The following is a 15,584-nucleotide window of genomic DNA, read 5'->3' on the forward strand; positions in this document are numbered from 1 at the left end:
AGCTAATGCTGTTCTCCGCCACCTGCTGCACTGCACACATCCTCCTCCACGTGTGGGAGCTCCATGGACTCACCTCCGCCAGACAAGGGTGTAAAACCGAGCAATACTTCCTTGACATGTAATACTTTCTTGTATTAAAAGACTTAACTTTGTTTATAAATAAGTCCCCCAAGTTTAATTTGCCTTATAGATTAAACTACAAGTTACAAAACTTTTCTTTCAAGTTTCCACTTAAGTTTCTTTTAAGCTAACTAACGAGATTCTTAATGTATGTGACCTACTAGATTCTCATGTACTTTAGTCATAAGTATAAGTTATAATTTTTAATAAATAAATATTTTTTTCTTTGGCTAATCTCGTACATAGGGAATGGTTGCCATTCCAAATATTTATTAATAATAATAAAAAAAGAAATTTACATGAGGGGGACTAGGCCTTACATCAATGAATACTCAAGAAACAAGAAAACAATCATTAAGCTCTAATCTTCCTAATATAAGGCATTTTAATTCTATAAAGTTTGAGTTCACCACGAATCAAATGAGAAATATCATTTTGACATTCATAAATTCAAAGTGGATGCTAATCATATGAACACCCCACATTTGATAAGATGTCCACCACCTTGTTTGCTTCCCGTAAACAATGTGAAAAACAAGATGCAGCAGAAAGGAGGTGCCAAATTTGTGAAATCTCTCTACGAATACTCCATGGGCACTTCGATCGATGCTGCAAAATTGCTATTAACACCTTTGAATCCGATTGGACTAAATCCTGAGAGAAACCACGCTGGAAACAAAGCTTCACTCCTTGTAAAACTGTCAAACCTTCTGCTTCCAAACTTGTCATCTCCCCGAAAAAAGCTGAAAATGCTAACAAAAAACTCCCATCTGAATCCCATAATACCCCTCGTCCACCAGCAAGTCCTAAATTTCCTTTGAAACAACCATCTGTATTAAGCAACAATGACCCAACTGAAGTAGCAATCCACCGAACAAGTTTGAAATGATACAACATAGGTGAATGAGACAACAAATCATATAAGTGATGGAATTTCCTAAAACTGTAGACTCAAAATGGCCTTTATCTCCCGAAAGATGACCTGAAAAATAGTATCAATTCTCATAGAATCACCTTCAAAGAAAGTCTTGTTTCGCACTTTCCAAATGTTCCAACAAACATAAGTTGGAATAAGCCAAAAGGAAACACAACTTAATTGATTTCGAAGGCGCATACTACCAACTAACTATTCTTGTGCGCAAATCAGTGGAAGAAAAAGTAATTCCACAAGTAGTTCCAAAATAATTTCATATCACATCTGCTACCTGTCCTAAAGAAAAAATATGTTCAACATCCTCTACCTAAGGGGTGAGCAGCAAAAGCAATTGGAGGGTATATTGAATCCCATGCCCATTAGCACATCATCTAGAGGCAACCACCCCACCAATAATCACATCATGAAAGAGGAAAATTTCAAAAGAATCCCCCAATGCCAAACTTGGGAGGATATGTAGGAACTAGCTCGACCCTTCCTTACCTCCTAAAAGACCGATGGCAAAGAAAAATTTCAAGACTTAGTTGGAGCCCAAACAACTTCATCAACTACTCCACGTCGAGGAATATGAGTGCGCACCACCTGAGAAACAACATTTTCAGGCAACACTTCACTTAGCGAATAAGAGTCTCAATTATTTTTGACAATAAAGTTACTAAATGATTAACTAGTAACTTCTTATGCTCTGAGAAACAACGCATCACTACCCAACCAATTGTCATACCAAAAAATGACATGAACCATCATTGATCAACCATCAAATGTAAAGCTCCATAAATTGACTCACATTTAACATTCTTCTCCAAGTAGATGAACTCTTAGAATTAATAGATGCCTGACACGGATGAATCCCCACATAGTATTTAGCTCGCATAAAATCTGCCAAAAGAGACCCCCTACGAAAATTCCACCATAACTTACATGAAAAGGTCATATACATATCCTCTAAAGAGTGAAACTCAACTCCTCTTTCTTCAACAAGATAACATAAAGTAAATCACTTAACCCAATGAAACTTATTACCTTCCATTTAGATCCCCACAAAAAATTGACACAAACTTTCTCCAAGATACAGAAGATCGATTTAGGCATAACCGTCGCAGCTAACAAATAAGTAGTGTGAGGACCCGAATTTTTCTTACTTTTATTTTATTTTACTGGCCTATTTAATTATTTAATTATCCATTTTCTCCGATTAATTTATTTCATTCATTTTAAATTCATTTACAATAAACAATGTCTCATTTTATGTTTTAAACGTTTTGTTAGTGAATTTAATTTTCTGCGGCTAGTTTAGTAAGGAATAGCGAATACACGTTTTTTGAGGCAATATTTGGTCATCGAGTGCAATGATCTTGGAGAATTAATTTTAGACTAGTAAGTATGAGTAATTGTAGTGCTAGAGGAATTACCTTGGAGGATTAGTGTATAAGTGTAGCAAACAAAAGAGAAAGTGGTAGTGTAAGACACTATTTCGCTACTATTGAGAGTTGACTTTTTATACAAACTTATGGTTAGCCTTTTCTTCATTTTTCCTCCACACAAAAATCAAACATTTCACTCCCTCACACACCCTCTCTCTTGGCCGAACAAGAAAAGAAAAAGAGGGAAGAGAAAGCTTCACTCCTTGCTCCAATCTTGCTTGACACTCTCCATCCAACCCACAAATCTCTTGAAATTTTGCTCTAACTAGAAGAAAGGTGCAAGCTTGTGGTGTTTCTTGGTGAAGTAGTGGTGGAAAGTCTTGCTTACAGCTAGGGTTTAGGAGCTTGAAGAGGTAACCACTTCATCCTTCTTTAATCTTTCAAGTTTTACCAAGAGTAGAGGTTGTATTTCATGGGTTTGAAATCCTAATTAAGATTCTAGGCTAGAGGATTTGAGGAACTTTTATGTCTTGCTTTATATCGTAAGCTAGTGGTCTTGAGGTGGCCTTTAGGTAGCTGACTTGAGGCTTTTTACTTGATTGTTGTTGTTTGTGTGATGAGTGACTTGATATTGGCTTGGTAAGAGGAGAGAAAGTTGGAAGAAACTCTTGAGAGGTGCTGGCCGAAATTTCTGCCCTGTTGTCTTGCTTGGATTTTGAATTTTTGTTGTTTATATGGCTGCTAAAATGGTTTTTATATGTTGTATTATGTGTGTGAAAATTGTCTTTCAAAAATCATTTCAATTGGTTACATAAAACTTGGGTTTTGTGGAAAGGTAGAAATCTGGAAAATAGCTGCCAGGGCAGCCGACCAGGTGTACTTTGTCTGTGTATAAATTTTTGTACAAAAGTCAAAATCAAGTTCTGTTCATGGCATTTGAAACTAGACACCAAGACCTTTCCAACAGTATAAAACTCCCCTGCTAATTCGTTTTGAGTGAGCTGTAGCGAATCGGCAAAGTAGACTGACCTGTTTTACCTTTTTCTGCGAGAGAAACTGTGAAACTGTATTTTGTGGCTCAATTTCGTCTCACTTGTGAAAGGAGTTTGGAAACGATGTTTTCTGATGATTTGAAGCATTTTGAATCTAGTTTCTAAAGCCACAAACCATTCTCAATTTGGACTTGTGTAGAGTTAGATATGGTCTAATTTCAAAACTATGTCAAAGCTGGTAACTGGAAAATTGTTGAACAGGTTGTGAAATCCAGCCATCTTCAAACTATTGTATCTTGCTGTTCAAAAATCCGAATTTAGTTATGCTTGTTGTGTTTGAAACTTTACTTGAAACTCTTACTGTGTTATAAATTTCATTGGTTAATTCAATACCTGTGAGTTTTGCCAAATTTTCAAACTTTGCTGAAAAACAAGAACTGGTTCTGCCCTGTCTTCATGAAACAGCAACTTTGAGCTGAGATTTGAATGATTTTTAGTTGGAATCTGGGAAAAGTGTCTTCTGAAAAGTTTTATTACTTTGAATCTAGTTTCCAATGGTGTAAATTTTCCAATTTTTGGGCTTACCAAACTCGAGATATGATTTTCCAAGTATTGTCGCGTAAAACTGGAAATTTCTGATTTTTTAAGAAATGAACTTTTAAGAACTTCCAACTTCCTTTTGAGATTGATAGTTCATTTCAAACTTGATTTCATGGATGATACAAGTTCTCTTGTGACTTTAACACCCTCATTTTTTTTTGAAACTCAATTCCCGATAGAATAAACCTCTCTTGATGCGTTTTCTTAGTTGTTTAACTTCTTGGTTATTGTGTCTCATTTTTAAACTTGAGAAATAGACTTCACTCCCTTGTCTTATGTCTTTGATTTCCATGAGTTTGAACTTTAAGAATGGAGCGTTTTAACTCGAGTGATTCTTAGGGAATTTCTCTAGTTTTCTATCCAAAACTTGAAACCTTTAGCTTTGACAATTTCCATGAAATGAGGAGAGTTTTGGATGAGCTTTGACTCCGTTAGTTTGAAAATGTGAACGCTCTTTATACATTTTAAAGTTTGGATATGAGATTAGAAGTTTTGACAGATGAAAACTATCTACCTTTTTCTCGATTTTTGTGCCGAAAGTGAAATTGGTACTTTCTTTTGGAATTGAGATTTACTTACCACGACATGAATCAAAAATTACTTTTGAGTTATTTTTGAATATTATTTCAATGATTTAGCGAGAAAAGTTTCTTTAACTTGACTCGAACTTGAGACTTTAAATCCTCATTTTGAATCTCGATTTTCGATGAGTAAAACTCTTTTAAGGCGTTCTCTTAAATTTTAAGCAAGTGCATTTTCTTTCTTGAATGTTAAGAGGTCCAGAGTATACGTGAGTGATGGTTGGTCACTGTTTCTTCAGGTGCTCAAGAGGGTTTCGAAGGGAATCTCAGTGTGGACAACTAAAGGCCTTATTTGCTCACTTACTTTTGAATTGGTGAGTGTCAAGTGCATGAATTGTTGCTAAGTACTTGAATTGTTTCTTATTTATTAAGTGATTGGGACTTGTCGAGATGAGTGTGTACTTTATCGCACTCGTTCTCTTGTACTTAACTAGATAATTGAATTGCGTGAACTTGCCAAATTATATTTGTACATCTGGGGATGCCCAAAACTCATTGGCTAACCTTGCGACTCAAGCCGGTATGGGCTTGGTCGAGAAGCCTGGTGAACCATGAGAAAATCATAAACTTGATCTTTTGAGGTCTTGCTTGGCATACTCGAGTAGTATTGCCCTTCCAGTGAATGTTTGGTTATGGATCCGAGAGGGTGAAATGAGGGATGGAGAAAGTAAGCGGGGTTTCTACGGACTTGCTACCTACCCAATTGACAAAGTGTCATTACGTGGAGATATTGGATCAAGCCTTGGCAAAGCAATTGGAATTTAGCTCCTGAGAGCTCCCGTATCCTTATTGTTTGTGCTTTACTGTTATTTGTGAATTACATGAAGTTTCTAGCTATATTACTTGTACCAGTGTTATTGTTACTTGAACTTATGTGTTTGCATGCTTTTCTTGGCCTCACTGAGAGTTAGCTCACCCCCGTAGTTTGTTTTCCTTAACAGGGGCTCGGAATGGAAAGATTTTTGGAGAAGCTGTCTTGACTTTATTTGGTACAATTATGGATGTAATTGATTAGTCGACTCATGGTGGTTGTATTTTGGAGAAATTTGATGTACCTTTTGGAAACCTTGTGATGTAAGACTCAAATGATTATATAAGGAAGTGACTTTTCTTTATATTGACTTTTTTTGATTGGTTGATTACCTTTAAGTTTAAATTTGACTCGTATTGAGCCTTGGTGAGAGCTAGACAGACGGCCCACCGAAACCCTAGGGTTCGCCCTAAAGAGAAGTGGGGTCGTCACAAGTAGGAATTGAAGAAAGTACATGTTTAATTAACACTAACTTTCCACCCGAAGATAAAAGTCTAGACTTCCAAGATAGCACTCTATTGATAAGTTTTTGACAAATCTCAGTAAAGTAGGATGTCTTACAATGACCCAAATAAAGAGGACATCCCAAATATTTGGTAGAAAAATGTTGCTTGGTGAAATTAGTGATGCATTCAATGACTTTTCTCCTTGCCGCTGATAGCTGAGCAGCTGACCTGAATCTTTTTTATATTTATCCAACACTAACATAATTTTTTCAATGCAACAAACGATCCATTAGCAAAAATAATTACATCATCCGCAAAGACCAGATAAGTAACTTGAGGATAGCCCTGGGGAACTTTAAAAGCCACAAATCGGGTCTGATTAGCTAATTCATTTAAATCTTTAGACAAAACCTCAGCCCTAAGAACAAATAAAGTTGGGGACAAGGGGTCTCCTTTTCTCAGACCCCTAGACGATTTGAAAAAATCATGAGCAACTCTATTTATGATAATCGAAAACTATATATTAGAAACCAACCTCCAAATCATATCAATGAAACATTCCCCAAATTCGAAACGTTGTAAAACATTAAGCACAAAAAACCAAGATAATCTGTCATAAGTTTTAGTCATGTCTAATTTTAATACCACATTACCACCTCTACTCTTCTTTTCAATTTCTGAGACAATTTTTTGTACTAGAAGATAATTGTCTGTAATTTTATGGCCCCTAGCAAAACTAGTCTAATGAGGAGAAATAAGGTGAGGCAAAGTAGAATCTAGTCTGTTCACCAAAAGTCTAGACAATATTTTATTAAAGAAATTACACAAACTAATGGGCCGAAATTTAGAAAAATCTTGAAATTTGGAACTTTTAGAATCAAAACAATGGTTGTTGAAGTCATAAACCGAGGCAACTCGACACCACAGAAAAAATTGACAACTACAATATAAATGTCATAAGCCAACACATTCCAAGCAAATGTAAAGAATTTACTCGTAAATCCACCAGGTCTAGGCGAACTTTCACCATCCATCTCAAACACCACTTGCTGCACTTCATCCACAGTAGGAATAGCCTCCAAAGCCTTATTATCATCCTCCATTACCAATTGTGGAATCAAATACAATAATTCTGAAGAGATGGAAGAATCATTAAAAAATAATTCGGTAAAAAATCGAATTGCCTTAGTAGCAACCTGATCATCTTGAGATAACCATGTTCCATTTGAATCCTTGATCCAATGAATCACCCCTTGGACTCTTTGTGGTTTTAGAACTAAATGGAAGTACTTCAAATTTTATCCCCATGCTGAAGCCACTTCACGCCTGAATTGTTCTTCTAGCAGCAAAGCATTCCGCAATTGAGCTTGGGACTTTTGCAAATTGGCATGTTCCTCTTGAGACATGTCATGTTCCAATTTCTCCTCAGATGCCAATACTTCAGTTTTTGCCTTCTTTACAGTTTGAAAAATATTGCCAAACAATTCCTTGTTCCAATGCTGAATTGCCCTTCTAGCAGCCAATAATTTTGAACATAAAATTCTCGATAGAGAACTAGGAACATCCATCTACCATACATTTCGAATAATATCAAGTAAATTCGGCCTGGTTGTCCAAACATTTAGAAAACAAAATGGCCTTATTTTATTATCAAACTAACTAGATAACGAGATAAGTTGAGGTGCATAGTCCGATGGATCATGAGCTAAATGTGAAACCGAAATAGAAGTAGAAAAATTTGCACAATCAGCATTTTTAAGGAACTGATCCAATCTTTTCCCAACTCTACCACGCACTCTTCGATTGTTGCATCATATGAAATTGGATTTCAAAAACCCACATCAAAAACTACAACATTTTTCACGAAAGACAACAATTCTAACCCCTCAGAAGGGTAATAGGCTCTACCTCCTTGTTCCTCATGCAGAGCTACTACTCAATTGAAATCTCCACCAATACACCATGGACCTTGGAAAGATTTATCGGTCAATAAAGCAAACCAAAGAACTCTCCTATTTTCCAATGTGCACCTTGCATGTGAAAAGGACAAAACCACCGTTCCTGGAAAAAATGGATGTTGAATAGATAATGATAAATGCTGATCAGAATCACTAATTATATAACAAACAAATGGATAGATGTAACATATTGATAAATCACTAGAAGAATTAACTAATACTGAATCAAAACGAAGCTTTAATTGAATGCTATCAATTTGAGAAACGTTTAGTTTCAGTTCACAAATTGCTACCAATTTGACATCATGCATCCGGATCAATTTTAACAATCTTCTCAAATTAGAAGCCTTAGAGACCCCTCTGATGTTCCAAAAAATTGCACTAATCATGAGATAAAATCTAAAAAGAATTTTTTGCAGATGATGTTGACCGAAACTGCCTATCAGTAGGAATTATAGCTTTTTTCCTACGCCCTTTAACCTCCTGAAAAACACCCTCTAAAATTGCCGATTAATCCACATTTAAAGCCAAAAGGGTAGACTGTACATTACCCTTATCCTACATAAGCTGCCTTGGTGAGAGGTTCCTCGCGGAAGGAGACAACTCTGCTAGAACATCCTCATCTATCCCTTCCGATGCATCACTCGCCTGATTAACTTATTCTTTTAGATGAAACTTAGCATCTAGTAATGTATTATGACCACCCAAGTAATAAGAATAGTTAAGTAGACAATTTCATCTTTCATTGATTGTCTCCCATGTAATTAATATCTTTACCATACTCATCTTATATTAGTGTTATAGTATGGAATATGAGCTTATTTCACTATGATTAATATTATTTCCTTAAATCGAAATATGACTCCAACGAAGAAGTAATTAGAAATACCTTTCTAAGACTTATCTATTTAACTCTAAAATTTCTTGAGTTGTTGACGGGTTTTTACTTTAAGTGCAAGTTTAATTCCGAATTATACCCGTTTTACTGCAAGTATATAGGCCAAAATCGTAATATTGGGTATGTATCGGGTCGATCCCATGAGGAGCAATTAAAACAATTATTAGATACTAATTTACTCTATTATCTAGACTCACAATAAATTTGAGCAGAAAATTCAGAATTTAATCCAACTACAAAAATTCTTAACTAGATAAATGCAATTTCACAAAAGGAGTAGAATTCACTAAATATTAAGATTTAGGGATGTAGATTCCACTTATGACACAAAAGATCTAAAATGAATGAATTTAACACTTGTTACAACTCTTGTTTAACCAAGGATTCATTTCCAACAATACCAAAATCACATTCTCATGATAATAATGGGTTAAAACAGATTAGTTTTTCCTAATCTCTTGAAAAATGCTAAATCTGTTTTGTGCATACCTGAAATATAGATTTTATCCACTTGAATGTATTTCTATTCTCATGAATATACTACTCAAGCTCTACTTATGTCATTCCATTATTTTTACCATTTCTCAATGAGTAAAAATGACTATAAACCTGCTATTGGTGATCAAGCAACAACAAGTAATCCAACATACACAAGTAGATAGGTTAATACAAGACATAACAAGTATAAATCACAATCACTTCATATCATTTGACCATAAGCTTCATCTACTCCCTAGATAAAGGAAATTAGCTACTCATGAATGATGAAACACTCATAACTTCATTAATGTAAATCATCATGAATTACAAATACAAAAAGAGTAAAGAAAGTCTTAGCCAAGATATGGTGAAGCCTTCCAAAAATCTCCTTTGTCTTGAACTTAGATGATTACAAGATGAAACCTCAATTGCCCCTTGCAAGTACCTAGCTAGAGAGACTATGTTTTTTAGTGAGAATACTAGCTACGTCTGGATCTTCAGACCTCACTCAATGTCTCTGCATAAAAACTACTCAAAGGCTCCATTTTTCCAAGTCAAATTCTAACCTTTGATTCCCAAATCTCTACTTTGTTAGCATAGTCAAAAACCAATATTTTTGACTTGAAAATAAGCCACTTTTCTTGCCCTTTTGTCTTCTGAAGCATGTGCACCGAATTCCCTTGCATCTTATAGCTGGAAAGTGGTATGAACACAAGAGAAATGGATGAGTCAAATTACAGAATTTCAGCTATAAAACGCGCCTACACAAAACGCGGCATTAACTCGCGTTTTGTCTACTCGCGTTTTCACTCTGGCCTTATTTCAACTGCGATTTTCTTCATGATAAAAGCCGAACTCGCTTTTGTACAAAACACAAAAGTTGTAGCCCTTTGAGTTAGCTTTCCAATTCTTTAAGAATCATCCAAATCGAAGCTTTGTAGCCTGAGATATGATCGAAATACTATCACCTGGTCAAACCTCTGTTTTAACTTCCGACCACATAATGCAGCTTCTGTATTCAGACTTTTTGTCCATGAAAATGGCAGAATTGGATTTTGATATCTTCATACTAATTTTAGGTCTCTTTCTTAGCTTTAAAATGGTATAAAGATCACCTCAATCCGATAAGTGTAGCTCCAGATATAGTCAAAATACCGAAGAGTGTCAAAACTGACTTGTATTACATTTCCTCACTTGAACGTTTTTCACTTCATTCTTCTTGTTACCACTTGAATTCATCACCAAATCTCTATTTTTTACCTCATTTGACATCCTTTGGTGATTGAATCATCATTCTTGCATAAAAATGAAGTTTTTACCGTTAAAATCAATAGAAATGCAATATTATCCACTTTTACCAAAAACCTCTTTATTTTATTTATAAAACTAAATAATCAACTCAAAATTAACTAATAAAATGCATTTAAAAATACGTAAAATAAACTCTTATCAAATACCCCCACACTTGAATCATTGCTTGTCCTCAAGCAATATAAAATTCCAACCATCAATGATCCAAAAATTTGAAAATAAACATATGTAGTATTTCAACTCCATTTCCTCGAATCAAAGTAAATAACCCTTATGTGATCTTTCAATTAACCTCAAGTACTCATCATATCAAGCAAAGAGGGGCCAAATATACCATAATTTTTACCAATTCAACTCAACTTCTTATTTTTATCCAATTTCGCAAGCAAGCAACTCCTATAGTCAATAAAGATGCTAACTAATCTCATGATCAACTTCTTATTTTTCTTTTAAAGAGGGATTTATTTTACTTACTCTTTGTTTTTTTTTATGTATATATTTTAAGGGTTAAATATTACTTAAGTTGTGAAAAATGCCTTTTGACGCGAAGATCGACATTTTTAGATGAAGATCCCCGGTTACTCAACATTTCGCATACTCAAGTTGCTTTTCATACTCTTAATTTAAGTACCGTTTTACGCGAAAGTCGACATTTGTAGATGAAGACTCCCGGTTACTAAGTACAAAAACTATTGGAGTAGAATAACCCTTTATATATATATATATATATATATATATATATATATATATATAATAAAATTCCCTCTAAGAATAATCATGAGAAAAGTATGACACTTATTGACCATATTAATTTCTTATCTTATAAAATCAGATGAAAAGAAGAATTTTCATCAAATATGCAAAATGTACGCATAATTTTCTCCACTTTACTAGATATACTTTCCTATAGATGTAAAAATTATAATCACATAAAAATCATTTCCAAATTCCATGAGAAAAGAAGTTTCAAAACCACATATATTTATTTCAAAAGGATAAGTGACAAAATTTTATTTATTTATTATGGTTAATAACATATATATGTATAAGGTTTTGGAAAAATTTTGACAGCATCTCCCCTTAAAAGTGGACTAAAACTCCCTGCCAGCAACCACAAGAAACACAATTTATGCACAAGAATTATATCAAACACAACTAAAACCACAAGTACCACACATATTTCTCCCCCCCGCACTTAAATTACACATTGTCCTCAATGTGTAGGGAAGGAAATAAACAAAAGTAGAAAAGAAAAGAAAGAATTACTCCCCAAGTCAATGGTTGAGATCCGTATCAGCCACTAATCACAGACCACTGTCAAAATACAAGTACCTACCACATAGAAAACAGAAAAATAAAATGAAGTTAAACATCTTAAGTTCCACAAGTTAAGATAATTAGGCAAGCAATTCCAACAACTAAAGATAGCTTCTGCAGTGTGCCAAGTCAGTCATCCCCCTTAGCATCATCGTCATCCTGTGCATCACGATTGGGCGGTGGATGAATGCCCAAATGATCTTCAATTCGGCTTAGACGATTCCTAACGTCAGCGAACTGGAATGCAAAGTCCTTCATATGGTCAAAAAGTCGCTGCCAATTAGTTTGTGGTGGAGGAGGAGGTGGTGCTGCAGTAGATGGTCCGGCTTCATCACGACCATGTCTATCCTTCTGTCTCCGCTCCTGAACAGGGCGTGGAATGTCCCCCGTGCCAATACCAAGGCGGCGAAGAGTAGTGATAGTCATCTCAGCCCGTGGTGGAACAATCTCCCACCTCATTCCTTCCAACTGAACCTCAAAACGGGGGAAGATTAAAGTCAGTAGACGAGGAAATGATAGTTTGAAGGAAGTTGTCTTACGCCTCGCCGTAGACCTAATGTGGCTGATGATGATGTTAGGCAATGAAATCCGAGCATATGGAGACGTCCGGTTATGGAACATGTAATCCAAGAAGTAGATATCGCTCTTGCGGACCTCCGTGTGCCCCGTCTTCTTTGGGATGACATTGTGAGCCATCATGTAAATGATAAGACGATGACGAGGTTCGAATACATTCGCCAATATGGTCTCCTTTCTGGTAGAGCGAAAAGGTTGGTACTCGAGACCAAACCTAGCCATGGCCAACGAGGGATCCCACCTCCTATTCGGGCGAACAAACTCCTTCTTCAGATCTACTGGACGTCCGTCATCCATACACCCCAAAATAGCTGCCAAATCTTGACGTGACAAGGTGATTCGTCTTCCACGCACCCAGGACTCAACTATTTCTCCACTATGGCGCGGCTTACTTTCAATGTTGGCGTAAAACTCGCGCACCAAGTCGGGGTAGTAATGGTTTGGTAGGGTGAGAATCGGCGCCCATCCCAGCTGAGCAAAAGCCTCTGAGATGTTATACATCATCTCAACTGTTGGGTTGACATGCATCTCAAACAGGAACTCCAAGTTAGCATGCTCCTCATGCCATTCTTGATTCCTGCGAGTATTGAACCTAGCACTGTCAAATACCGATCTACCCGCTCCACGGGAGGTGCCCTCACCAGGTGGAGGAGAAGGTGAATTCTCCTCCTCTGTCACCTCCATCTCCTCATTAACCTCCCTCTCCTCACTACTAGAGGATGAAAGTACCGCTCTTCTTCCCCTTGGCATAGTACCTAAAAGAAAATGTTGCAATTAACCACATGTATTTAGACACAATGCACAATTTGGCAATGAATATCCTAAAATGATCCACATAATCTCTAATGTGTCCTTGCAAGTGATAATTCGTCCAATAACTAATGTAAGAAATCGAATCAAGAAGAGCCATAATTTATGCCAAAAATTGCTCAAACTCACCAATTGAAACAAGATATTGAATAATTATAACCCAATCAGTGAAATTAACAACAATTATGATTATAACTATTTAAACGTAACAATAAAAATATGCTTTTAGCTATAATCATGTTTAAGCAAGAATTAAACCAATTAACTCACCAAATCAACCAAATTACTCACTATACCCAATGCATATGCTCAAACATCATCAACTAACCATTCTTAACCATAATTAAACATCACCAATGGCTCAAAAACATCCTAACTTCATTTTTTGATTTCCTTCAAATATAGCAATTATGAATTTGTAAAGCAATAATGACCAACAAATTGCTACATTTAAACTCATAAACATACTTAAACAATCTCAATAAGCATAAATAAATTCAAAAATAGTCAAATACATCATCAAATTTTTGACTTTAAAAGATGTCAGATAGCTCAGGATAAAAAAATATGACTTTCTAAAATCAAAAGATTTGATGAAGAAACTTACCTCAATCACGTAGAAGGATGTTTGGTGATGCTAAAAATGCAAAAAGCCCTATGAAACAACCTCCAATTGACCTCCAATTGAAGAAATTAGAGTTGAAGAACCCTAATCTTCAATCCTTCAAAAACTGAATTTGAGGTGTTTTTCTTGGATTTTAATCAGTTAAAAAGGTTGTATGAAGCTCAAAAGGTGTTGGGTTGATGTTTTCTAGCAAGATTATGGAACAAAATTGAAGATTTGTGAGTTAGGTAGAAGAGAAGAAGAAAAACGCGCCTGGAAAATTAAGAAGAGAGGAAGAAATGAAGCTGAAATCGCGATTTTGAAGGCTATATTCGGACACAGAAAACGCGACTAGAAACGCGCCTTCAACTCGCGTTTCTGAAGTCGCGTTTTATGCACATATCTTGCAGGAGTAAAAACGCGGCTGTGTTTGAAAACGCGACTTTGAGTCGCGTATTTGAAGTCGCATTTTTGGATTATGATCCAAGCTTGAAAACGCGATTTATCTGAGAAACGCGACTCTATGTCGCATTTTAAAGCGCGTTTTCTTCATTGTGGTTGCAGAATTGGAAACGCGTTTTGATGAAAACGCGACAACGAAGCGCGTTTTTATTCTAGGCGCGTTTTCTTCTGCAATTTTTTTGCAGAAAATGAACTTTGAAACCTTACCATTGGTACCCCAATCACTCAAAATGCATCATGGATCATTTGTTTGCAAAATTTATCAATGTATGCACAAGTAAAATGATAAAAACATGCATTTTACCCCTTTTCGACGGATCAAATACACCTTGAACGCAAATCAAGGGGTTGAGTGGATTGATCAAAGTTCGCCTTTTTTACCTCAAATGGTCATTCTTGCTTCCAATTGTCAACCCTATAACACAAAAATAACAAATTAACTAAAACACTTTTTCAAACCACAAAATCACACCAAATTAACACATATAACATAAACATTGGGTTGCCTCCCAATTAGCGCCCTTGTTTATAGTCGTTGGCTCGACTCACATATTAGGGTTCTTAAATTGAAGAGGGCTCGTCCAAAAGACATATAAGCCCCTTGGGTACGATTTCACCTGCCAAGTAGGGTTTCAATCGTTGTCCGTTGACCTTAAACCTTTCATTTCTTGAATTTGCCACTTCAACCGCTCCATAGGGAAATACTTGAGTGACTTCAAATGGTCCAGACCACCTTGACTTCAATTTTCCTGGAAATAACCTCAGGCGTGAATTGAATAAAAGCACTTTTTGCCCTACCTGAAATTGTTTAGGAATAATGTGCTTGTCATGCCAATATTTGATCTTTTCTTTATAAAATTTGGCATTTTCGCATGCATGTAACCGGTGTTCCTCCAATTCACTCAGTTCAAGTAATCTCCTTCCACCTGCAAGATTAAAATCCATATTAATTGCTTTAATAGCCCAATAAGCTTTATGTTCAATCTCTACAGGTAAGTGACAAACTTTTCCATAGACTAAACGATACGGTGACATCCCTAAGGGAGTCTTAAATGCCGTTCGGTAAGCCCATAGTGTGTCATCTAGCTTTGTAGCCCAATCCTTGCGTGATTTATTCACAGTTTTCTCCAAAATGAGCTTTATCTCACGATTAGCTAGCTCCGCTTGTCCATTGGCTTGAGGATGGTACGGGAGTGATGTCTTGTGCCTACAGCCATATTTAAACAATAAGGAATCCAGTTGTTTGTTACAAAAATGTTTTCCTTCATCACTTATTATGGCCTTAGGTATACCAAATCTACAAAAAATATTCTTTTTAAG

At 35.9% G+C, this 15,584-nt stretch overlaps 1 protein-coding gene across 1 annotated transcript; it reads right to left on the bottom strand.

The window, feature by feature from the left end:
- Positions 1–582: 582 nt before the first annotated feature.
- Positions 583–6,951, bottom strand: LOC113729155 (uncharacterized). The gene is made up of 2 exons (XM_027253479.1): positions 6,843–6,951; positions 583–950 (listed from the first exon to the last, which is right to left on the bottom strand). The coding sequence occupies exons 1-2, from the start codon at positions 6,949–6,951 to the stop codon at positions 583–585; spliced, it is 477 nt and encodes a 158-aa protein (XP_027109280.1).
- Between the last annotated feature and the right edge of the window lie 8,633 nt (positions 6,952–15,584).

The sequence above is a fragment of the Coffea arabica genome, chromosome 2e (assembly GCF_036785885.1).
Source record: "Coffea arabica cultivar ET-39 chromosome 2e, Coffea Arabica ET-39 HiFi, whole genome shotgun sequence".
NCBI lineage: Eukaryota > Viridiplantae > Streptophyta > Magnoliopsida > Gentianales > Rubiaceae > Coffea > Coffea arabica.